The sequence below is a fragment of the Rhinatrema bivittatum genome, chromosome 1, assembly GCF_901001135.1.
Source record: "Rhinatrema bivittatum chromosome 1, aRhiBiv1.1, whole genome shotgun sequence".
Lineage (NCBI taxonomy): Eukaryota > Metazoa > Chordata > Amphibia > Gymnophiona > Rhinatrematidae > Rhinatrema > Rhinatrema bivittatum.
In genome coordinates, this window is record NC_042615.1 from 348,720,277 (window position 1) to 348,746,685 (window position 26,409).

The window sequence follows — 26,409 nt, forward strand, 5'->3', positions numbered from 1 at the left end:
TTCAAAAGCCATTAGACAGATAACTCACAAGCGATCCGTCTAAATGACAAAAATGGTATATTCAGCCACTTATTCAGCTAAATTATAGTTGGAGAACTACATATCTGGATATAATTTAGCCAGATAAAAAAAGGGCTTTTCAGGGGCGCTCTGAGGAGGAATTGAGTTATCTGGCTAACGTAGCAGAATATCACTTATAACCGGCTACATTAGCCGGATAACTTTAAACCTGCTCGGAAGCAGGTTTACAGATATCCAACCTTGTGTTTCTGGTTAACTTGCTACTTAACCGGATATCTTTAAAGATATCTGTAATGTGTGCCGTCCGTGGCAGACCCGCTGCACGGCCCCCTCACCTTCTTACAAGGACTCCAGCTTCTGGTACCTCCTCGCTAGCGGTGGTGGGCCACCAGCTCTGACCTCGGGCCTCCCCCGGTGCCTCCGGCTCCGCCATAGTCCCCAGTGTTTCAGGTCAGGATACCATTGCTTGTCAGGCCTCTCCGCATGGCCCGCGGAAGGACGTCACTACCCGTGCTGTGCCCCTCCCTAGGTGCGCGCGCATAACTGATCCTTATGAAGGGCCCGCGGCAGGAACCTGGCCCCAACCCCGGATGATGACGTCAAACTCTTCATTATATTTAAGCTCAGGCCTCGCTCCATAGCGTTGCCTTTGCAACAGGTCTCCTCGATACTCAAGTACTTGTTGCTGCTAGAGATTCGTTTCTACTCTTCATTCCCGATCCTCATTGTTCCTGGTTCTTGTTCTCTTCGATCCTGCCCTGCCTATGCTTTGGATTGATTGCATGGACTTAGATGTCGCTTTGCCTGACTATGCTACAGCCTACCTCCAGACCCAGACCTCCACTACGCCTGACTACGCTACAGCCTATCTCCAGAGCTTGATCATTGCTTCAATTGACCAACTCTATTGACTTCTCCGTGATCAGATCTCAGCATCGCTTTCCACAACCTTCGCATTGCCACCGGCCCTGATCCAAGCCTGTCATTTGGCGCCTCTCTAAGCCTACTCCCTGGATGTGGACTTAATAGGCTTTGGCCTACCTTTGCTCAAGCGCCACCAGTCAGCCTTTGTTCCATTGGTGCCCGAGTTCCGTACCTGACCCAGTCCAGAGTAGGACTGGGTTAGGTACGGAACTCCATCGCCTGCTGTCTCTGGGCTGAACCAACCACTCTTGCTACTCTTCCTCGAGGCCCACCTAAGTCCTTCCAGCCCCAGCACCCAAAGGCTCAACCTGCGGGGAATGAGGGCTGGTATAGGTGAAGTTCCAGTGGACTCTACCTTCAGCCCACTCCACCTGCTGATGGTGGGGACCCGTAGGTCCTCACCTACGGGTTGCGTCAACCCCACCTCGGCCCAAGGGTCCACCTCCGACGCAACAGAGGCCATTGTAAAACAGCATCTCGAGCATTGTAAAAGAGATGACTTGCAATGAGACACTGTATGAAAAATTGTGGTGTAAAAACAAATGCCCAGATATTTGAAACCATGAGACACTTTACGAATCAGGTATTCTGACATATCTACCAAAGCTCCAAGGAAATTTAAAGCAAGCATCTCAGTTTTATGCCGGTTAACCCTATAACCAGAAAGTAAAGAATAAGTAGAGATAAGAGCAAATAAATGGGGAAGAGAGGTGTTGGGGTTCACAACGAATAACAACACATCATCGGCAAATGCAGACAATTTATACACTTCTGAGCCAATGGGAACACCTTCAATGTTGGAATTCTGTCTGATGGCTAACAATAAGGGTTCCAAAGCCATGTTAAACAGGAAGGGAGAGGGCACCCCTGCCAAGTACCTCTGTTCAACAGAAAATGGGATGTGATCCGATTATTAAGAAACAAAAAGGCAGTCGGGGAGTGGTAAAGTAACTGTACCCATGATAAAAAAAAGTAGGACCAAAGCCAAACCAGCAGAGAGTGTCAAATAAATACCTCCACTCCACATGATTAAAGGCTTTTTTAGCATCTAAAGATAGGGGCAAAATTGGGGAAGGGAAAGAAGCGGCCTTTTCCTGCATATGAAGGAAGGCGAGCATTGTTTGTAATTAACTGATTTTTAATAAACCCAAATTGATCAGGGTGAATGAGAGAACACACAACATCCATCTGTTATGGTTTTGATGAATTTGTGAACCCCTGGCCGAGGTGAGAGATGTCTCCGCCCACAGGGAGGAGCCCCATGGGCCTCACTGTCGGTGGGCGTGGTCTCAGCGACGTAGGACACAGCTGTGAGAGACACTTTATTAAGGAGAAAAGATAGTACATAACCCGAGGAGCGGGAAATGTAATAAACACAGTCTTTGAGCAAATACAGTAGTCAGGATGATGATGTAGATACGAAGGTCTGGTAGTGGCCCGCAGCGCGGGATACACCCAGGGATTCCTGCAGGCTGATGTAAATACCTCTGAGTGCAGTTCTGGTAGTGGCCCGCAGTGCGGGGTATGCCGAGGAAGCTGTACTATAGATGCCAAGGAGGCAGAGGTCTGTGAACAGGAACCATGCCGTAGACCTTGTATAGATGGTATAATATCCTGAGGCACAGATAGAGTAGCGTAGACAGACTGAAGAACAGTAGTGGCCCGAGGAATGGGGTACGCCATGGAATCTTCAGTAAGGTTGATAGAAGTTGGAGAATGTACTCACACAAGGAAGTCCCAGCAGAGATACCCAAGGAGCGGGTCAGGAAGTCCCAGGCAGGAGGGCCCTCCGAGGAGTGGACAGCCAAGACACGGAAGAGCCCCCGAGGAGCGGGTACTCAGAGTGTCCAAATGCCAGGAGTAGAGTCTGGAACAGAAGATTAGCGCAGATTTAACAAGCGAGAGTACTCCTTGCTAACTCATTTTAGCAATGGGCCAGTCAGTATAAGTACACTAGTGGTGTTGGCGTCATCGGGAGGGGATGCCCCCCCTAAGGTTCCCGCCATGATGTATTCATAAGGAGGTCCTGCGCGTGCGCACACGCCTAGGTGATGCCGGAAGTAAGATGGTGGTTGGCAGCGCCCACGCTGTCCCGAGGACGCCGGGGAAGTCGGCGTTGGTTGGCGGAGGCCACCATTCTCCCAATGATTGACGGTGCAGGGAAAAAAGAGGTGAGCATGAGAGGTCGCAGCCATCTGCGACCAACGGGAGCAATACCATCAGCCTGATAGCCAGGATCTTGGCAAAAATTTTGTAATCAGATTTCAATCAACTAGAGATTAGAGATCAACTGAGTATCCCGCCCTGGCTTTGGAAGAACCACAATGCAGGCTTCACAGAAAAAGGAAGCAGAGGATGAGATACCATGTCAGAGAAAAATGTATGTAAGTGAAGGAGAAGCAAATCCTGGAAAGCCTGATAAAAGTCCAGGGTGAAGCCATCAGGTCCTGGGGCTTTTACACAGGATAGATGAGATAGAGCCACTGTTATCACCTCCTGAGTTATAAGTCCATCCAGGAATGCCCGTTGCTCCTTGGTGAGAGAGGGATGAGAAACCTGCAAAAGAAACTGATTAATATCCACTGTGGAAGCTGTGGATTCTGACTGGTACAAATTAGAATAGAAATCTCGGAAAGCACATGAGATATCAGTATCTAAAAGAACATCACCTGATGGAGATACGTTTCTTATCTTTTCAGCCCTTAAGATATGTATGAACCTGCCGATTTTGCATTGACCTGATAAAAGAAGCAGACTTGGCAAAAATTAGGCCAATAAAACTGTATCACCGACAATTTGTTTGCTGACCTATAATTTTACCCATTCAAGCAGTCTACGCACATTTCACGAAGTGCAAATTTGTAGAATACGTTCAGGTACAGATTACATTAAAGACAGAGTACAATGTACGCACGTGAACAAATTAGTAAAAAAGCTAGCTATAACCTGGCGCTTTCAGAGAAGAGTTAATTTATGACAGCTCCGTCAAAGCAGGGCAGCAACAGGCAACCAATGACATTTAAAAAAAAAAAAAAAAAAAAAGATCAATAAATACGCCCAGCAGCACCAAATGACCACAGCAGCCTCTGTGAGTCAGTGCCTCCAGTCCCCCTCTAATATGAAGCAGCTCACATCAAGACATCTATATAGGGTTAAAGCGTAAGGACGAGGGAAGACGTGACCTATGCCCAGAAAGAGAAATTAAAAGCGACGGGCAGAAGAAAGGCGGAACAGCAGCAGACTAGGAGTCACGTCGTCCAACTACAGCCTGCTGCTACCGCAGCCCTACGGCGGGGCGGAGATCTTCGCCGTGACGTCAGGACGGAAATGACGCTGTAGGAGACACTTTTCAAAAAGAAATAGAGCAAGCAAGGAAGGAAGGAAGGTTGGTCGGTGGTTCCGCGGGCGGATGGCGGAGAGCCGCATGTGCGGGGCGCCGCGAGTCCAGCGCCGCTGGCCGGCCCGTAAGAGGAGTCTGCCGGCCTCTCGCAGCTTCCTGACCCCGGACAACAAGAGGTCGAGCAGCGGCGGCTCTGCCGCCACTACCGCTTCCTCTCCCGGACCCTCCAGCGCCGAGGTACGGCCGCCTCCTGCTACCCCCCCCCCCCTATCCGTGAATGCCGCGGGACCGAAGCGCAGAAATCCCTCCCCATGCACAGTAGACGCACACACACATGCACAGGGCTTCCTTCCTGTAGCACAGCAGGGCCTCTCGGCACCTCTTGTTTTCATTTAATTCTTAGGAACGGTATCATTGTGTAAGAACTTTTCAAAAGTAAAGTATAACATTGTAAATAACTAGGGGTGAAGGATAGAAACAAACCAGACTGCTAAAAGCTCCATCAAAAGAAACAAACAAAAAAAGAGGCCATTTATTAAAATATCTATATAGAGAGAGGGCATCTTTAAAGCAAGTGTAAGCCGGCGGCGAGACTAGCTCGCACTACTCCGGCTTCTTCCCGCAAGTTGTTTGCATCACGGTGACACCAAGGGGCTTCTGATGTTACGAGATGTGGAGTCTGGGGACCTCGCTGCCTTTCCAATGTGTTTTTTCAGACCTTGTAATCCTACTTGTCTACCGTGATTATTCGTATAATGGGAAAAGCCATATGGAGAGGCTGAAACCCAAAGAAAGTTATTCAAGTTCGGGTAGGATGAAGGGTGCACAAAAATAAACTGGGCCAAGAGCTAGACTTTTGATCTATGTAACAACTTTTATTTGTGCTCTGTAAGAAAGAAGAGAGGCTATTAAAAAAATTAAATTGGTTAAAACAGCTAAATCTCTGAAAGTTCCAGATACAAATGTTTTTACATGTACTCAAACTATTTTTTCTATTCACTGGCATACTTCAGTTTCCTTACAAACAGCTTCAGACAATTTTTTTCTTGTATCCCCCAGTCTTTGTCTTGTACTTCAGGCTTGACTCTTCGTATTTATTTAAAAATTCTTATATACCGCCTATACAAATTATAGATCTAAGCGGTTTACAAAAATGTACATAAATTCAAACATTATGACCATTAAAAATTGAAGATTAAAGGGATAAAAATACACAAGTGTAAACAAACATGGAGAGTTATAAGAGTTGGACATATCATTAAGAAGGTATGAATTAAAAGAGAAATGTTTTAGGGTGCTTTACACTTATTGAAGATGAGGTGCATAAATATGTGTTGAGAACTTTCTTAAATTCTTTTCAGTTTGGGATGAGATGGGTATAATCTCTAAATAAAATTGGGGCAGCAATTGAAAACGTGTGCCTACGGGTCAAGCCTAGCCATTTTTACTGTGGGAACTTTCACTGTTTCTATTTATGCACAGATTATACAACACAAATGAACAATTGCAGAATACTGTGCTCTGGAAAACACTTATGGAAACTCAGTTTCCATTAGACATGATAGTGTGATTTACCCAAAGCAATAAAACTCTGATCAGAATTCTGGTCTCATGTAAGTGTGTGTGTCTGCGTTTGCAACATTTGTGAGCTCACCATTACACTTGTATGGTGCATAGTCAAAGGTAGACTACAGCTGCTGACAATCTTTTGCTCACTTTTTACAGTTACATTCTGCTTTTTATGTCAGGTTAGACACTTCAAAGCAGATTACATTCAGGTACTGAAGGTATCCACAGAGAGCTCACAATCTGAGCTTGTACCTGAGACAATGGAGGATGAACTGACTTGTCCAAGGTCACAACGAGCAGCAATGGGATATTAGCTTTGGCTTCCCTGGTTTGTAGCCCACTGCTTTAACCACTAGGCCAATCTTCTCCCCCAGGAGTCACAGTCAGATGCAGAATTTCTCTCAGCCCCCTCTTGATCCCATCGCACTATCTTCCAGACATTACCTGTCTTCCTGTCAAATTGCAGTACTTTGTATTCCACACTGGAGTATGTCTCCGTGATTGAGAAGGAATAGTTTCCTCTTTGATAGTTCCCTTGGTGCTTGCAGCCATTCATATTAGACAATTTTTTGTAGGTCCTCTTCCAATAAGATTCACGTCCCCAAATTTTGTCACAATTCAGCAACTTTTCTAAAGCAGGCATGTAGTGTTAGCCCAAAACACTGGCTTCAGGCCTTCTGGATTCCCCTGGGGTTTGTCTGTGTCAGCAGGGGCTCAAGGTTACCTGCTGAGGTTTTTTTCACACAAGTACTCCCAATGTTATCCCAACTAATGTTATCACAGGAAAAACAAGGTTTAATAATTCCCCATTATTGATTTTGTTTCTCAGGACCTGTCTCATAAGAGAGTCCCCGATCCCTCAGTGTCTCTGTTCACAGGCAATAAATGTTTGACTTAAACCTTGCATCCAAAGAGTTCAGTCATTAAGCCTCTTTTGTTCCTCATACTTGTAGAACTCTTGCTGTTGTTTTTTTCTTGGGCTGCAAATTGTAATCTGTGCCAAATCTTCCTCTCCTTCATCTGCCTACTAATTGCTTTTTCTTGCATATCAGATAGCTTTCTTAGCTCAGCTACCAGCTCCCAAACCTCTTAAAGAGACAGCCATTTTCATCGGTAGATAAATACATAAAACAGCTTTCCCATTTTTTTTTCCATTTCTACATTTTAATCCCTGATTACACATCTAGGGAATTTTTTTTTTTTTTTTTAAATCTACAGAAAATCTTCCCATGCTGACTTTCTTGTTTTTGCAAACAGGGTTTTTCTGCAGTTGAAAAAACTGACTTGCACCTCAGTCTATAACTTTCCCTGTTGTAGGTATCCATATAAAGGGTAGACTTGGGCTCCAGATTTGTAGCGCCATGACATCTGTCTGTCTGTGGTGGAAGCAAACCTCTTTTCAGCACCTGAATTACCATAAATTATTACAAAAAGGCTATTGCTTGTGTCCTGTTAAGAAGTTTGGCTTTTTTGGATTCAGTGTTTCAATAGGGCAGAAAGACTGTAGGGCCTGCCTAGTGTACCCATCCACACTAAATCATTCAGCTTAAAATTCCTATCATGCATCCATCACCCTTTCTGTAAAGAAATATTTTCTTAGATCATTACTGAGTCTACCCTCTTTCACCCTCTTCCCAAGACTCCTAGTTCTAGAGCCTCCTTTCCATTGAGAGGCTTACCACCTGTACATGGAAACCTTGGAAGTATTTAAGTGTTTCCCTTATCTCCCCTGTCCTGCCTTTCCTCTAGGGTATATATATTTAGATTTTTCTGTCCGCGTATGCTTTAGAACAAAGATCGCTGATCATTTTAGTTTCCACCCTCTGAACTACAACTGGTTTTTATCCTTTTCATGGTGTGGTCTCCAGAATTACATGCAGTATTCCAAATGAGGTCTCACGAGAGACCTATAATGAGACAATATTACCCCCTTTTTTCTGCTATTTCTCTAATATGCAGCCAAGCATTTTTCTGGCTTTTACACTCATTTTATTCATCTGTTTGGCTATCTTAAGATCATTTGAGCTCCAGTGGCGCAATTGGATAGCGCATGGTACTTATCAGATATGACCCCCAGCTCCTGCTCTTCATTTGTACTTTAAGGAATTTCATTCTATACTGTACCTCTCCCTTGTTTTTTTGCACCCTGTGGGGCAGATTTTCAAAGGGATACGCGCATACCCCCCGAAAATTTGCCCCAAGTTCTCCCTGGGCGTGCTGAGCCTATGTTGATTAGGCTCGGCGGCACGGGCAAGCCCTGGGACGTGTGTAAGTCGCGGGGCTTTCCTGGGGGGGTGTGTGCGCAGCGGGGGCATGTCGTGGCGACTCGTCATCCGGGGGTGGGGGCCGCGGGCGTGGTCCCGGCCCGGGGGTGTGGCGAGGCCTCCGAAACTGCTCCCGGGCCGGGGAATCACGCGGCTGGTGTGCGCGAGTTACGCCTGCCTCAGGCAGGCGTAACTTGTCAAACAAAGGTGGGGGGGTTTAGATAGGCCTAGGGGGGTGGGTTAGGGAGGGGAAGGTGCTGGGGGGTGGGGGTGGTGGAAGGAAAGTTCCCTCCGAGGCTGCTCTGATTTCGGAGCGGCCTTGGAGGGAACGGAGGCAGGCTGCGCAGCTTGGCGCGCGCAGGCTGCCGATTTTGCACAGCCTTGCGCGTGCCAACCCCGGATTTTAAAGGATACGTGCGGCTATGCGTATATCTATTAAAATCCGGCGTACTCTTGTTTGCACCTGGTGCGCGAACAAAAGTACGCGGGGGCGTACCTTTTAAAAATCTACCCCTATATATGTAAGTACCTGTTTTTTAGCTTTAAATCTTAGATACAAGACCCTAGACCATTTCTCAAGCATCGCTACAACCCTCCTCATATTTTCCACACCTTCTTGGCTATCTGTCCTGTTACGGAAAAAGTTTGAGCAATATGCTTTACTTGGACCAATGTGTGTGGTGATTTTGTTGCCCAGATGTTTAGACCTCTGAAGATGGCCTTCTTCAACCCTGATACTTCAGGAAAATATTGGGGTGTTAGAGAGTCGTTTACCCTTTGTCCAACTCCCTATCAGGTAATAGCTGTTGGTTTGGCGAGAGATTCACATTTTATGTCATTGATTTCTGCGGTGGTCTCCCACCTGAGCTTTGCTGCTGTTTCATGACAGTTAACATATGCCATCCATTTCTACTTCACACCCCATGTCCCTAAAACTTAAAACAACCTGGCTAAAAGGAAATGAATAGCATACCTAAACAAATGGCAACAAATAACATTGAAATCAAATTTCCATTATCTTCTGCTCCACCAGTCCCAAACCTATGGGTATATCCCCTCATCCAGCTCAAATGGAGGCAGAGCTCTAAAATATATATATCTTTTTTAATGACATCACTAGAAGATAAGTGATACATAGAACACATTCAACCGGTGTTCACTGCCTCCAGCAATTGGATGGGAGTTTGAAGTGTTAGCGCTTGTTGAAGATAAAGAACATTTATTATTTTTTGCTTTCAGCTCTTTACTGTAGTCAAGGTGCTGCAGCTTGTGGCCATGCTTCTGCGGACTTCTCTCCTGCAGTGAGGCGAGCCCTGAGACTAGTTAATTTATTCCTTACTGTCTGGCAAAGTAAGGAAGTATAGTCTCTACTCTTTAAATCGCTCAATTTGGGGATTTAGATTGTTTACCTGCTTTCTGCAGTGTGTATTAGCTGACCTGCCACAGCTGGAAGCTGAGAGATGTTTTTCCACTATGGCTGAGAGAGCCTGATGTTGCAGCATTTGCGGGGCGAAGCACAGCTCCACTGAAGGATGCAGCTTGCTCTGTGTGCCACAGTAAATCTGAGTCCTCTGATTTGAACTCTGCTGTTGCTGCAAAGAAGGTAGTTGACTTGTCTGGGAAGCAAAAGCCTTTATCTAAGGCTGCTTCTGTGTCAGTGTTCTAATGGCTGCCTCAGATGTGGCAGCCATCTTGATTGACACGCCAGGATCGGCGTTGTCGAGGGGAGTGTCTATTTTGAGCCAGGCTCCTCCCAAATTACTTCCTGCTTTTGATTTATCTGCCAATTCGAAGCAGGAACTCCTAGGCAATAGTACTGGTGTTTTCTCTCCTGAATTTAAGTTTTTACATCAAGCCTTTAATGTTTTACAGGGGAGTGATGTTGCTGACCCTAGCCATTCTAAATTATCTGCTGAAGTTTATAAATCTCAAAAGAGGAAGAGGTCTGACCCTGATGAGTCTGAAACTTTTTCTTTAGGTTTGGACTCTTCTCCTTATTTAAGGTTGGATGATGAAAAAGGAGGGAGCATTGTAGATTCCTTAGAGCAGTGATTCCTAACCCTGTCCTGGGGACACCCCAGCCAGTCGGGTTTTCAGGATATATACAATGAAATTGCATGAGAGAAAATTTGCATGTTATGGAGGCAGTACATGCAAATTTTCTCTCATGCATATTCATTGTGAATATCCTGAAAACCTGATTAGCTGGGGAGTCCCCAGGACAGGGTTGGGAACCACTTCCTTAGAGGAAGGTGAGATTTATTCAGCAGAGGATGGTGATGACCAGATTGGGCCTTTCCATAAGGAGGATATGTCTGCTTTGCTATCACAGGTTATTACTGTGTTAGGTCTTGAGGAGCATAAATTTGAAGAGACTCCAGGCTGGGATCCAATTCTTAAGGGTACTTGCAGAATGGCTTCTACTTTTCCTCTTCATCCAGAAATTGAGGCTATGATTTTTATCTGTGTGGGATTATCCAGAGGCGGGTTATAGACGCCTGAGAATTTTTAGTAAATTGTACCCTTTGTTGGAACATCGTTTTTAACAGCCTAAGGTGGATGCGTCTGTTGCTAGGAAGACTACTATTCATGTTAAAGCAGGTGCTTTCCTCCTTGATGCACAGGATAGAAAGTTAGAGGTAGTAATTAAGAATCTCTTTGCTGCCGGATCGTTAATTCTGCAAGGAGCAGTTTGTGCAAGTTATGTCTCCAGGTCTCTTCTTCGTTGGATTCAGCAGATGTCTGAGGTTTCTAGTTCTGTAAAGCTAGAATCGGCGACAGCATTTATTTCTGACACTTTCTATGACATCAGAATAACAGCTAGATATTTGGCTCTCTCTGTGGGAGTCAGAAGGCTTTTTTGGTTAAGAAATTGGTCGGCTGACTCTTTGTCAAAGGCAAGACTTTCTCGTTTACCGTTTATATGTAAATATCATTTTGGAGAGAGTTGGATTGTTTAATGAAAAATTTAGGAGACTCAAAGACACACATTACCTGAGGATAAGGTTAAATCTAGCTTCCACCTTTATAGAAGTCATAATCAGTTTATGGAAGCTAAAAAGTATAGGCCTGGCAAATGTGTTATGCCTCAGTCTTCGAGAGATAAGAAGAAATCTCAGTTCTTTCGCGGAGCAAGAAAGCCCGTTCTGCTGGCTGGCGGATCAAATAGTGCACAATGAAGTCAGGAGGATTCATTTTCCAAGAGAGTCTATAGGGGGCAGGCTATAGCCTTTTCTTGGAGAATGGGTCCACATTACTTCGGACCAATGAGTCTTAGACATAATAAGATCTGGTTATTCCCCAGAATTAAAGAGGGGTATAAGATCCTTTTGAAATCTTTCCTGTCAGTTCTCCTACCAAAATTGTTGCAGTTCATGAGACATTAAGCAAGTTAATTCATTTACAGGCTATTTACTTGGTTCCATTAGCAGAAAATCAAAAAAGGATATTATTTGATCTATTTTGTGATTCCAAAAAAATAATGGTTCTTACAGATTTAAAAGGGGTAAATCAGAATATATATCCCTCGTTTCCATATGGAGTCTCTTCGCACAGTCATGGAGTCGGTACACAAGGGAGAATTTTTATATTCCCTAGATTTGAAAGAGGCCTATTTTCATATTCCAATAAGTCAAGATTTCCAGAGATTTTGTATTTGCATGATTGGCCATCATTTTCAATTTGTTGCCCTTCCCTTTGGTCTATCGACTGCACCCAGGACCTTTTCAAAGGTGATGGTGGTAATAGCAGCCTTTTTATGGGAAAAAGGCATCTTAGTTCATCTGTATTTGGATGATTGGTTAATAAGGGCCAAGTCTTATTCCAAAGGGGTAGTTTCAGTGGAGACTGTAGTCTCTCTATTGCAAAGGCTGGGGTGGGTGATCAATTTTTTTGAAAAGTCATTTTCAGCCCACCCAGAAGTTGGAACATCTGGGAGCAGTGTTCGATTCAAGAGCCGGCCTAGTTTATTTATCAGATAAAATAATTTTAAAGCTTTGTGCCCAGATAAAGGAATTCTCTTTATGTCGAGCCCCATCTGTGTGGGATTACCTTCAAGTGTTAGGCCTAATGGTGTCGACTTTAGAGTTAGTGCTACTTTGCAGGTGGGATCCTCAGACTCTGGATTATCAGATTCGACTTTCTTTATCCGCGGATGTCCGCCCATCTTTGAAATGGTGGATTCAGGTATTGAATTTAAGGAAGGGAATGCCTCTAGAAGCTCCAGTTTGTGAGTTTTTGACAATGGATGCCAGTTTGGCAGGTTGGGGTGCTCATTACAAGAATCTTTACATTCAATAACTCTGGAGTCAGGAAGAGAGAAAATGGTCAATAAATTGTTTAGAAACCAGGGCTGTCAGGTTCCCTCTTCAGGGGAAAGCAGTAAAGGTACTTTGCAACAATGCCACAACAGTAGCGTATGTAAGCAAGCAGTGAGGCACTCGCAGTCGAAGTGTGTTGGAGGAGACAAATCCGTTGTTTGCTCGGGCCAAGATTCACCTCTTACATTTGATAGCTCAACACATAGCAGGTCAAAGCAATGTGCAGGCAGACTATCTGAGTTGGAACATAATAGAGCCAGGAGAATAGGAGTTGAATCAGGATGTTTGTCTACAAATAGTGTAGCGATGGGGCACACATCAGATAGATTCGATGGCATCCAATCTGAACAAAAAAGTGGAAGGGTTACAGTCTTCTATATCTTTTTCCTCCATGGCCTTTAATAGCTTGAGTTTTGAGGAAGATAGTGTTAGTTGCTCCCGATTGGCCAAGAAAGACCATGGTATGTGGATCTAATGAGACTTCTGGTGTATCAACCCTTTCTACTTCCTCAAATGAAAGGTCTTCTACATCAAATTCCTATAGAAATGGAAGATCCAACTCCATTTTGGCTTAGGGCCTGGCTATTGAAAGGAAATGATTAGCAAATAGAGGCTATTCACAATCATTTATTAGTACCATGTTCCATTCCAGGAAAAGATTCACTTCTCTTTCTTATTTTCTTATGTAAGAACATGGCGTATATTTGAAAGGGACTATCTCCTTGGAAGGCTCGGATAGGAGATATGTTCTCCTTCTTGCAAGGTGGTTTAGATAATGGTTTGCCTTTAAATTCTTTGAAGGTGCAGACTGCGGCCATTTCTTCTCTTCGTGGGAAAGTTAATGATTGCCTGATTTCTTCCCATGGGGATATTATTTGTTTCTTACACAGTGTAAAGCATTTGTCGTCCTGAGAAGCCGGTTTTTCTTCTATGGAGTTTAAATATATTTTTACAAGCTTTAACAGATTTACCTTTTGAGCCTTTATGGAACTCTACAGTTAAGGACTTAACTCTTAAAACAGTCTTTTTAGTTGCTATAACCTCGGCAAGGCGAATTTCGGAATTACAAGTTTTATTGGTGCAATCTCCGTTTTTGCGTTTTACAAAGAATTCAGTTATTTTAAGACCAGTTCCTTCTTTTTTACTGAAGGTTGTATCCTCATTTCATTTAAATCAACAGGTTGTTTACCTTTTAGTAAGAAGGAGTGTAAGAGTGATTTATAGTTTTTAAGATTTTTGGATGTTAGATGTTTAAAGCATTATCTTGAGAGAACTAAGGATTTCTGGAAATCGGAAAGGATGTTTGTGCTGTTTTGTGGTCGTAGAAAGGGAGAATCTGCTTCTAAGACTACAATTGCTAGATGGTTAAAGAATGCTATTGCCTCTGGTTACATGTTGAAGGGTAAATCAGTTCCTATTATGATTAAGGTTCATTCTATAAGAGCGCAGGCGTCTTCATGGGCTGAGGGAAGTTTTGCTAGTCCAATAGAAATATATAAGGCGGCCACTTGGTCATCTCCTAGGCACATTTGCGAAGCATTACAGGTTGGATCTGCTCGCTAGGCAAGATACCAGTTTTGGTTCATCTGTCTTGAAAGTGGGGTTGTTATCCACCCACCCTTAAATGGGCTTTGGTATGTCCCATAGGTTTGGGACTGGTGGAGCAGAAGGTAATGGAAGGAGAAATTATGTCTTACCTGTTAATTTCCTTTCCTTTACTACTTCTACACCAGTCCAGACACCTGCCCTGTATTGGTTTTAGGATGAGTTTTTTTCTAATCAGTTTATTTGAATTTTTAAGTTTTACTATTGCTTACATTTGAGCATGCTGTCCTTCATGTAGCTTTGATAATATTAATTTAATTTGTGGTTAAATATTTTTTCAGCTTTTGGCTGTGACACTGTAATTGAAATTTTAAATATTCTGTGTAACAATATTTCTTTGTTTTTTTTTATCTTTGACAATAGTAAACTGGTTGAATATGTTCTATGTGTCACTTATGTTCTAGTAATTAAAAAAAATATATATTTTAAAGCTTTGCTTCCATTTGAGCTGGACTGGTATAGCGAAAGGAAATTAATAGGAAAGACATAATTTATTCTTAGCATTTATAGATTTTCAGATTTCCCTTTTACTAAGCTTGAGTGTGTCTCTTTATAGGGAAATGCTTATACTCAGTTTGATTGTCATCCAGAAGGATGTAAATACCCACCTATGAGAACAAATTTTACATCACAATAGTAGACCCTAAGAAATTTAATTCAAAGTGGGCTGCTGCTGATGGGAGCATTTATTGGCAGCCAAGCAATTGAAATCCACTTACTCCTGGGGGAATTCTGCGCTACTGCAGAATGCAGAATTCCTCCTTCGCGTAGATTTCCTCCCTCACCTTGCAGATTTCTTCCCTCACCGCAGTTCCCACAGATTTTAGTGCCACCGCGCAGATCCTCCCTTGCTGCCCTCGCCGGAAATGGATAAAAAAGAACCAGAAGCATGCTGCGCACAGACAGCGGCCAATCCGGGACAGCAATGTCAGGTGGCGCACGGAGAGTGGGGGCATCACAGCACGGCACCGACGGCTCATGGAGCAAGCAGCAAGGAGGAGAAGAGGGAGAGAGAGAAGGGAGGGGAGCAGAGGGGAGGGGGAAAGAGAGAATGGGGAAAAAGGAGGAGAAGAGAGAGAAGGGAGGGGAAGTCAGGTGGTGCACGGAGACTGGGGGCAATGCATCACAGCATAGCACGACGGCTCGAGGTAAGCAAGCAAGCAGAAGAGGGGAAGAGAGAAAGAGAGAAGGGGGAGGGGGAAAGAGAGTGGCTATAGAGGCCCTGGCCCTGTGAGTGTATGTTTGAGCCCTTGTGTTTGTTGTGAGCCAGTGGGTAGGTGTCTACCTGGGAGTCTGTATGTGTGTGTGTGGGGGGTGGGGGGGGTATGTTTGTGTGAGAGAGTTGTATGTGGGGAGACAGAACATGTGTGTGACAGATGGCTTGTGAGAGAAAGCATGTGTCTGATATCAGGTAAGAGAGACAGTGAGCAGGGATACTCAGGTGGAGAAGTTAGCAGCAACTGCAGCAGTCCCTGCCAGCTTGGCTCATCTGCCAGCAGCAGCAATTGGCTCTTCTGCCAGCAGTGTCAAGTTGCCAGGGACTGGATTGCACTGAAATGCAGAAGAATTTGCAAAAAATATTGTGTTATTTTGAAAAATAAATGTGCAGAATTCAGAAAATGTGTGTGCAGAATTTTCAATTTTTTTGCGCAGAATCCCCCCAGGAGTAACTTGTCCTCCAAATCACCATAGCTGGGGAAGGACACGTATACAAATCTGCTCAATAACTCAAAGTGAATTGTTTTTATAGTAGCACAAAGCCTGCTTTAAAGTAAGTTTGCTGAGAATTTACTTGGATCTAACATTTTCTGTTCAACTCACTTGACTGGGCCATAAGAGTTGGGTATTATTAAAAATGACTTTTTTCCTATTCTACACAGAAAACATTTATTGAATAAGCCTCTTGACTTCTGAGTTAAGAGTGTTGCTCTTCTAGGGCACTAGCTGATAAGTGTCTTTCATTCCGTGCCATTGGAAAAAGACTTCATGGAGTAGGACTCTACTGACTTGAATAGTGTGCTGCTAATGATGTTTGCGAAGATGACTGAACTTTACATCTTATGTAATTTTTCCTTTCTTATGCAGTATAACAGTGGCAGTGATGAAGACATGTTTGGTGGTTATGACAGCTTTTCTGAAGACTTGCCAATGCTTGTTCAAGTGCATGATACGGAAGGAAAGTGTACAGAGTCTACCGATAGCTTAACCTCATTTGTTGGGAATTTGGACCCCAAAGCTACTGTAAATTCTGTAAATAGAGCTCCTGAGCTGCAAATTGACAAGAACAGTGAACGTGTTACTGATCAGGAAAATGTTACTGCTTGGAAAGATGAGAAGCAATGCACGTTCATAAAGACTACAGGGGACTGGGAGAAGAGGAAGAATGAAACTGGTGATGCATTTTCAGATGATTTGCCTTGTTCTCAGCGCTTTTATGATGCACACATGAACCGAACTCTGAATTTGGAGTCTAACAAAGAAAGAGAGATAATAGAGAAGAGTAATCAGACACATTCCTGCATTAAGACAATTTTGAATTTCTCTTCCAGTCAAGACACAGAGTATAACAGAGGTGGTGGTGATCCTTTGTCCAAAAGCAAAAACTCTGATTTCAGTAGGCGAAAGAGCCTAGCAGATCAACTTAAAAATACTTTGGCTGGCAATGCCCGGGCTCCAACGCCGCAAATATCCAGGTCTAAGCAGCTCAAGGAAGCTATCCTCTCTGAGGAGATTGATGTTGCTAAGAAAACTATTGAAAAGTCCTCTGTGGATATAGGGCCTTTTTATGGATTACCCAGCAAAGTCAAAGATCTCTTTGACCACCTTAGAGGAATTAAGGAACTTTATGGTAAAGCTCATCAACTTTTGCTAAGAAACCAGGATTACTTTCTGCTGTTGGATCGATATAGCTCCAGATCTTCAGCATATCTTCTTTATAGATGTCTAGACAATTTTCCAGTGGTTACAAAGAAAAAAAAAGTATTGGGCCTCAGTAATTGAAGCACTACACAGAAAATGCTCAGTTGCCTTGCAGACCATTTTAAATAAAAGAAGCATGTGCTTATGACTTTAGGCATTGTAAAATCTGCTATAATGTTTCCTAGAAATTGCAGGAAATTTGTGGTTTCACTCCTATAGTTTCCAGATTCTTCTAGTTTTTGAGGGTTTCTGTCCTCTGCTATTCTTTCTTATTTTTCCCTTCCTGTTTAATGCTGGTAGTTTAAATCTTCCAGTTTTCTTTTCAGCTTTTGATATACAGACAGGCTGGAATGTGATCAGCTCATATTGTCAAAATAGAAAATTACAGCCAAGCCTAGTAAAATACAGGACAGTGATGGAAAACTTCAAAAACTTTAGAGAAACCTGAACTTTCAGCATTTGTATTTTTTGTGGACACACTTTTACAATGCTCCTGCTTACATAAGACCATTTGTTTCACTTCAAAGAGGCAGTGTATATATGAATCCAATCAGCATTTTAGCTGTAATTCACCTGATACTGTGAGGCCTTTCTGGCCTCTTACAGTAGTGTGCATGGAAGCTGAAACTTTTTCAGGGTAAACTGAGCTGCTAATTTTGGCTGATCATAATTTTCTAAAGTAGCAGCACTAGCAGACATTTTTAAGCCTACTTTCTAAAGAAAAGAGCTTCCCTTCCCAAGTGTCCTATCCACATCATTTTTCAGGGCATGAAAAAGGAGTCTAAGAAGATCTTGATGGGGTTAATTAAAAAAATTATTTTCCTCTTCGTCCAGCCAGACGAATCCAGAAGCATTGGTTATGCCTCCCGACCAACAGATGGATTTTGATGATGTCATCCCTTATAGGCTCCTATGCTGACCTCAGCCTGCCAGTCTCCAGCAGTGAGGCCTGGTTAGAAAAGGTGGAGGAGGGTCTTTGTCTTTAGATGATTCTATCATGTTTATTTTGGAAAGCCCTCAAGATTGTGGACTTTGCACAAGTCAGTTAAGGCTTTGGTTGACTTGCAATAGGACACTTCTGGAAATAATTTTAAAGGTAGAAGGTTCTTGGCGAAGCTGTACCTCTCCCAAGACAAGGGGAAATGTCTGTAAGCTGTATGAACTCTTTTCTGTGGTAATGGAAAGGACTAATAATCCAATGGAGGGAGATGTGGATCTCAGTAACCCACTGGACTGTAGCTGACGTGACGACCCTTTAGGCTTGCCTTCAGGAAGTCTGGGAACCTTGAATTCTTCCCATGTCTTAGCCATCTTCTCAAGATCCCTGCAAAATAAAAAGTTTCCCCTTCAAGGGAGTCTTGGCCAGATTACTTAAATCTTCAGTTCTGAGGCCATACTAAATACTTAGCTGCTACCACAGCAGCCATGTTTCTTGCCAATGTGCAAACCAAACCAAAGGATATATTTGCAAAAAAAGGTTGTCCCAGGCTGCATATGAGTTGCTTCATCCAGAGCAGAGCCAATGTCTTCTAGTGAAGTCTCTTGTAAACACTGAGATAACCTTAATCGGTAACAACACTGGATGCTACCTGAAGAACTATATTAGAAGCCTCAAAGCCTGCTTACGAACTGCCTGTATCTCAGATTTGATTTAAGGAATCTGGCCAAGCTTCCCTTGAAGGGGAAACCTTTTTTTATTTTGCAGGGGAGAAGATGGCTGAGATATGGGAAAAATTCAAGGTTGACCTATGATAAATCTTGTTTCGTTGTACATTGGACATATTGATATAGGCATAAGAATTCAAGGTTCCCAGACTTGCTGAAGACAAACCTAAAGGGTCTTCAAGTCAGCTACAGGCCAGAAATGGGTTCAGAGATTGGAATGAAAGTAATCCAGGAAAGTTTTCAGTGGACCAGAGATCTAGATCCTTTGGTGGCTTTCAGTCATTTTGTAGTTCCATAAGAGGCAGTTAGGATGGAAGTTTAGGGAGCACAGGAAGCTCCTACAGCTCCCAGTGCAGGTGCTGGTACCCAGTCTTCCATATTCTAAATAGGTCAATTATCAGATCTTTTACTAGACATGGGTCCAAATCACTTCAGACCAGTGAATCTTGGGTTTAGTATGGTACCAGGGAGGTTTTCCATCCCATTTCAGATGCATTTATGGTTTTCTTGGTTCCATTCTGCTCACGAGGTTAAAAATAATTATGCTCAATCGACATGAGGGAAGTAAGTCATGTTCCAGTTCCTCATTGTGGTCAATATAACTTGAAGTCCTCGGGAGAGGAGGAACTTTTTGACCTATTCAAGATCTAAATCAAGTCAACAAGGCCTTTACTAGTCTTTACTTCAAGGTCAGTTATGGCGACTGTGAGGCAAGGAGGATTCCTAACATCTCTAGTAATATGGGAAATGTACCTACACAAATGCATCCAGGAAGGTCATCAGAAGTATCTTTGTTTGCAGTTTCAGGCCCTCTTTTCCGGGTTGTCTGCTGTCTCAGGACCTTTTCCAATGTTAGAGTTGTAGTTAGGGCAGCCCTATGTTGAGAAGGGATTCTAGTTCATCCTTATCTGAATAATTGGTTAATTTGTGTGAAGTCGCCCTACATAAGCAAGGCAGCATCCATCAGATTAGTGAACTTTGTGAAGAGTAGCTTGCAGTCTGCTCAGTTCCTGGAGTATCTGGGGGCTGCTTGTGACACAGAGAGCTATATCCATCTGTTGCTACAGGGGATCTAGATGTGGCAAGGCATGTGCATTTATTATTGAACACAAGCCTTTGATGTGGTGTTATCTGCAAATCTTGGCTCCTATGGCGGCGGCTTTAGTTCTGGTTCCTTGGTCAAGGGTGCATAGGTTGTTCCTGCAGAAGGCCTTGCTGTCCCAGTGAGATCCTCAATCACAGAATTGAGAGAAGGCTTTTGTCAGGATAGGGTTTGCTCTTAAAGTTGACTCCTCAATCCCAGCTGTATTTCATGAGATTCAGTCTGACCTCATAAGTCAGAGAGAGTTTTTTGCTTTGAGAGCTAATGTGCCTGACAATGGGAGTGGACAATTATTGAATCTCCTTTTGGAATTTGATGTCCTCTCGGGCTGTGGTGCTCAATGTAAAGGTCTAGTGACTCAAGGAACTTGGGATCTGGTAGAAGTGAAGTGGTCCATCAATCAGCTGCAAATCAGTGATAGGGAAGGCACTCCATTCAGTTTGTTTCTGTTCTTTAGGGTCAGGCTGTCATGATCTTGTTACCAAATGCTGCAACAGTAACATATATATCATTCCCTGAGGTGGGGGTCGGGGTCAGCATGTGGTGGAGCTGGTTGGTGTGCCGTAAGTCTGGGCAGAGAATAGAGAATGTACAAGTGGATTTCCTTAATTGTAACAGGCTAGGTTTCAGAAGATAGCCTGTCCTAGGAGGTGTTCTTCCAGATGGAAAGAATCAGTGATGGATTTGATGACAGTCAGCGGCAATGCATAGGAGGTTCATCTGATGTGGATGTCCTGATTCGACTCTGGCTGGTTCAGGTTTTCTTTAGGTTGCCTCCATGCCTTCCGATGGTTAGAGACTTGCAGAAGATTATTGGGAGTCAGGGGCTGGTTATATTATCTCAGCGTTGGCCAAGGCATCCTTTAGTATGCAGATTTAGTGAGGCTGCTGAATGGGATCCTTCATGGTTGCATCAGGATAGGAGCTCACTGTTCAGGAGCCGGTGGTTCACAGGAATCTGTCATTTTTCAGCTTGGCTTTGTGAAGACTCATCTGTCAGAGAGGGATATTCTCGGGATGTAAATTCCCTTTTGTAGTCCAAGAAAATTTCCACTTTCTTGCTGTGTGTGAGAGTCTGGAAGTTTTTGAGGATTGGTACTCGGATAGGAAGATCTTGACTAGCAGAGCTTCAATACCAGTTATCAGTTATCTCCTGCAGGGAGATTTGGTTAAGGGTTGAGCCTTAACTCCTTATAGGTTCTGGTGGCAGCTACTTCTCGTTATGAAGGTTAATTGTTAAGCAGACCTTGATTGCCTCATTTGGAGGTGTTTTAAGCTTCATTTACTCAAAGAAGCATTAGAGCCTCTGAGTGAGGTATCACTTAATCTGCTTACGTTTAAGGTGGAGTTTCTGGTAGCAGTCTGTTCTGCCAGGCAATTTCAGAGCACGGATTTTATGGTGTAGAGAGCCCAGCTCCAGTCCCAGTAGGGCGTGTCCGCCAGCTGTCAGCTTGAGCCTGGTAGGTTCACCTATCAGGCTGCGTCAACCATGCCACAGCCCAAGGGCTCACTAACCATGACAAAAATTTTGAGTGGAGAAGAGTAGGTTCAGTTTCGATAGTTAGGAAAGTTCTTCTGTTATAATTAAGGATTACTGATAGTTTCAAAACCTCAGAATATTGTAGGGTGTAGTGTCTGGAAATGGTTGGAGCACTTCAGACATTGATAGCTTGTTGAAGTAAGGAAGTGATGGGTTAGGCTTCCATATTCAAGGAGTTTCGTTTCTCAAGACTTTCAGGACCTATTCAGGATACTGGTGGCTTCATGGGCAGAACTTCACCCACTGTCACCATTGTAGATTGGTAGAGCAGCGACCTGGTTTTCCATGTATGCATGGAAGAGCCTTCCTGTGTTTCAGAAGTCTTCAGAGCAAGCTTGGCAGTGGCACCCAGTAGAGGGATAAGTTGGGTACTTCCAGTGCATCTGGACTGGTCTGGCTGAATGAAGTGGGAGGAGGAAATTTTCTTACCTGATATCCTTTCCAGCCAGACCAGTCTAGGACCCTGTCTGTTCTGTCAAGTATATTCTCCTGATTCATTTTCAGAATAAATGTGTGTATGCTAGTCGATATGCTGTATTTTAAAGTAATAACTTTATTAAGAAGTGCAGGTTATGTCTGTGCTGTTTCTTGTTTGTTTCTCTCTTGGAAACCCGCTGGTTTTTATTTAGAGGGTGAAGGAAAGGTTTATTGTATTAAAATGTATGTCTTGGCTTGTTACAGAGAATACTGGCAGGCTGAGTTCAGCCTGGGAGCTATAAGGGGGTGACATCGGCAAATGTGTTAAATCTGGCTCCATCTTCTGGTGGGGAGACCTAATACATGCGTCTGGACTGGTCTGGCAGGACTCAAGGAAAGGAAATTATCAGGTAAGAAGTAATTTGTCCATATAGATGAAGACATGCGCATGCTGAAAACTAGGCTCTATCTAGTTCTGCTTGGAGCTTCTTGTTAGATAATTGAGTTGCCAATTAAAACAAAGTAAGTCATTGGTCAGTCTGGTGGCTCAGCAGCAGTGCTGTGTACTGCCATATGGAAGACATGGATTCAATTCTTGGGCATAGCTTCAGCTACTTGAGGCAGCTGGGAATGCTGTGGAGGCAGAGTTCACAGCACTTCAGGAGAGTTTTAGCCACTGCAAAACAGCAACACCTGTGGCCAGACTCAGGGTGCGCGCATATTGGGTTCTAGAAGGAGGTATAGTTTTGGGTCTTTGGTCAAAGATTCTTTGCAATGGCTGTGCTAGGTGAAAACACCTAAGGAGTTGCAAGTGAAGGCTCATGGTTCCACAGCCTAGTAGAGGCTGATTCTTACTGAGCTGGACACCAAAATAAACAGGAGGATGTCATGGGGCCAAACATTGAAAACCACCTTAAAATAGCTTTAAGTAACTTGGTTTTGTTCTGGTTTGTTTCTGAAACCTTGTCTTCAGTAACAACTTCCTCAATGTATTGTAGTGAAGTAGAGTACTGCTATGCTGGCACTTACTGAAGCCTCCTTGCGGGTGTTGCACTAGCCTATGTAACACAATCTCCAAGGAAGTGGTTCTCGGCCTAGCCAGTGACATTTATAGAATGTCCACAATGAATATGCATAAGATAAATTTACATGCACTGCTTCCATTGTATGCAAACCCATCTCAATGAATATTCATTGTGGATATCTTGAAAAACTGACTGCGTGTGTACTAAGGACTGGCTTGAGAACCACTACTTTAAGGACAAGCAGAATTAAATTCCCCACAGTTGGATGACATCAATGGCAGCATGGGTTGGAAACTTTTCCAGGAGCTGTGGAATGCTTTAGAATATTCTCCTTGAGAATAATGGAAAGTCTTGCTCTGGTGTCATCTGATGTGTTCCTATGGGACAAATTCCTGTTTATTATTGTTGGACTTTTTTTTTTCTTTTGCTGCATTCAGCATCTCCTCTAAAATCTGCTCTTTTTTCGGTAATTTGTTTACCGAAAAAGAGCTCATTGTAAAGTGTTTATCTTTTTCGATGTGCCACACTGTCCCAAGCTTTTTTCTTGCCTCAGTGAAGCCTGTTGGTGATTTTCAGTCCCCCTTCCCCTCCCTCCCCTTAATTCTGAAAATTGCATCATTTGATTTTGCTTTGACAACTTTCTTTAGCATGACACAGAAGAAAGCTAGCCGCTTCAAGAAATGTCCTTGATGCAGTCAAAAGATATTCTTTTATAGACATTCATTCCAATTGTATGAGAACATGACATCCCTGGTTGCAACACATTTCAAAAGATGCACAGAGGCAACAAAAATAACGCTTAGATCAGATTTTTGTTTAAACATCAAAGCTTGACTCTCCTGCTTCAGCACTGAAGGACCTAGGAGCTGCACTGATCACTGGTATCCCAAAGGAAGCATCATACTTTCCTGAAGCAAGCTCCAAGCATAGGCACAGGAGTAGGAAATCTTCCACTCTTTCCTCCTAATGGTTGTAGAGGGTTGGTCTGCATCAACACTGGCATCGAGGGTCATTGATGTAGGTGAAGGCTTCAAAGCATCGATCCTTATCGATGCATGATGCTGAGAGCAGGAAACAGCTATGTATCCTCCCAAATAGCTTTCACCTTCCTGGTATGGCCATGACAGTCGTCAGAAGGCCATACCAGAGCCATTGGAATTTCCCTTAAGTGACTCAGGAAGACCCTTTCTTATGAAGACATCCTATTGGTGACCTTCCCAGAGAACCTCAACAGATGGTTTCGTGAGTCTGTCTCTTGCCATCTGTTCACCATTGATGCAGCAGTATTGAGTGCTTTATCACTGAGAGAGGCATCAATGGAACTTGTCCTTGAGATGTTCAGGCAAGGGAAATTGTGCCTTGTTAATATATTAAAATTCTTTGGAGGTCTAAATAAACATTTGGCTAAATGTGAGTTGGTTGATATAGTGTATTTGGAGTTTCAGAAGGCATTTGACAAAGTCCCTCATGAAAGACTCCTAAGGAAATTAAGAAGTCATGAGATAGGCAACAGTGTGCTATGGTGGATTGGCGATTGATTAAAAGATATGATTAAATGATCATATTTTTCCCATTAGGGAGGTGAACAGTGGAGTCCAAGTGCCTCAGGAGTTTGAAGGCAACCAGCATTGTTTTAACTTAATGCTGCTTTATAGTCCCAGTACAGATCCCTGGGGCACTCTACTAGTCTCCTTTCTCCAATGAGAAAATTGACCATTTAGCCCAATTCTCTGTTTTCTATCTTTTAATTGGTCCTCAGTCCACAATAGAGCATTGCTTCCTATCTCATGACTTTTCAGTTTCCTAAGAAGTCTCTCATGAAGGGGGACTGTGTCAAATGCATTTTGAAAGTTCAAATACACTATATTAACTGGCTCACCTTTATGCACATGTTTATTCATGCCTTCTGTTTAGCTTCTATTGGAAGCATTGTTAAATCATTCTCAGTGACCAATGATTAAAAAGGTCTAATGCTCCCCAGAGCTTCATGAGTCTGTAGCTATTCGGGCACGTTATATGAGGTCACTTTGAATTTACAATTTATTGACCTATATATATTTAGTAGGATACAGTCGTGTTATTCGTGGTTTCCTTGCTCGCTTGGATTCATTTGCTTAATGTATTCAAAAAAAATGTAGCAGTTTAGTGAGGATAAACTTCATTTGGCTAACTCCATATTGGTTTGGCCCATTAAACTATGACTATATGTTCAACAATTTTATTCTTTATAATAGTTTCGATCACTTTTCCCAGCACTGATGTCAGACTCACTGGGCTGTAGTTTCCTGGATCACCTCTGGAACCCTTTTTAGAAAAAAACTGGCATTACATTGGCTACCCTCCAATCTTCAGGTACTATAGCTGATTTTAATGATAGATTGCAGATTAGAAATAGGTCTGCAATTTCATTTTTCGGTTCTTTCAGTACTCTGCGATGCATACCATCTGGGTCACGTGATTTTAGTTTGTCAGTTTGCCCTATTCCATCTTCCAGGTTCACATTTTTTTCCATTTTCTCAGAATGATCAACTTTAAATATCACTTCTGGCATGAGTATTTGCCTTATATCGACTCCTCAATAAAATCTGAAACAAAGAAATTGTTTAATCTCTTCTATGGCTTTGTTCTCAGTTAGTGCCCCTTTTACCCCTTGATCATCTAACCAAATGACTCCTTTGCAGGCTTTTTGCTTCAGATGTACTTGAAAAGTTTTTATTATGAATTTTTGCTTCTTCAGCAAGTTTCTTTTCAAATTGTCTTAGCCTTCCTTATCAATGCTTTGTATCTAACTTGCCAGTGCTTATTCTGTTTCCTGTTTTCTTCAATGGATCCCCTTTCCATTTTTTGAAAGATGTTCTTTTTGAGGTAATAGCCTCTCACCTCACCTTTAAACCATGCCAGCAGTCATTTGACCTTTCTTCCACCTTTTTAAATCCCCATTCTTCTTCCCCTGCACCTCCCCCCACCTCCCGCTGACATAATTACCTTGTCCTCCCTTCCCTGTCTGTCTCCACCCACTTGGCATAATTACTTTCCATTTCTTCTTCACCATTCCCTGGTATAATCATCCCTTCCCTTCCCATTAGAACATAAGAAATGCCATACTGGGTCAAACCAAGGGTCCATCAAGCCCAGCACTCTGTTTCTAACAGTGGTCAATCCAGGATACAAGTACCTGGCAAGTACCCAAACAGATCCCATGCTACTAATGCTGGTAATAAGCAGAGGCTATTCCCAAAGTTAAGTTGATAATTCTGAGAAAATGGAAAAAATCTGTGAACCTGGAAGATGGAATAGGGCAAACTGACAAACTAAGATCACCTGAACCAGATGGTATATATCCCAGAGTTTATGGACTTTTCTAGGAAATTGTACAAATCCTTTTTTTTAAACCCAGCTACACTAACTACCTTAACCACATCCTGTGGCAATGAATTCCAGAGCTTAATTGAGCACTGAATGAAATGATTTTCTATGATTTGTTTTAAATGTGCTACTTGCTGACTTCCCAACGCCTCCTTTACTTAAGTCCCCTTCCCAATGGCCCTCCTTGGCTTCTTTCCTCCTACTGCAGCATCAGTCCCTTACAGGTTTCTCCACCCTCATCTTTTATGACTGCTCTGGCTTCAGTGACTGTTCCAGCAGCAGTAATAGCTCTGGCCCCACGTTGCATTTATTTTCTGTCTTGTGGGCTCCTGT

The 26,409-nt window shown here is 43.1% G+C and overlaps 1 protein-coding gene across 6 annotated transcripts in view; it reads left to right on the forward strand.

The window, feature by feature from the left end:
* The first annotated feature begins 4,182 nt into the window (after positions 1-4,182).
* Positions 4,183-26,409, forward strand: part of HELQ (helicase, POLQ like) — a 187,628-nt gene continuing 165,401 nt past the window's right edge. For 4 of the 6 annotated variants that reach the window (XR_003856394.1, XM_029599489.1, XM_029599522.1 and 1 more), the window contains exons 1-2: positions 4,186-4,522; positions 16,128-16,890. Coding sequence is in view for 4 of the 6 variants with exons in the window: in XM_029599489.1 (XP_029455349.1) it covers positions 4,355-4,522; positions 16,128-16,890 (931 nt within the window). In the remaining 2 variants the exon portion in view is untranslated. Of the gene's footprint in view, positions 4,523-16,127; positions 16,891-26,409 lie in introns of all 6 variants that reach the window. The other 2 variants (XM_029599498.1, XM_029599530.1) reach the window with 2 other exon arrangements.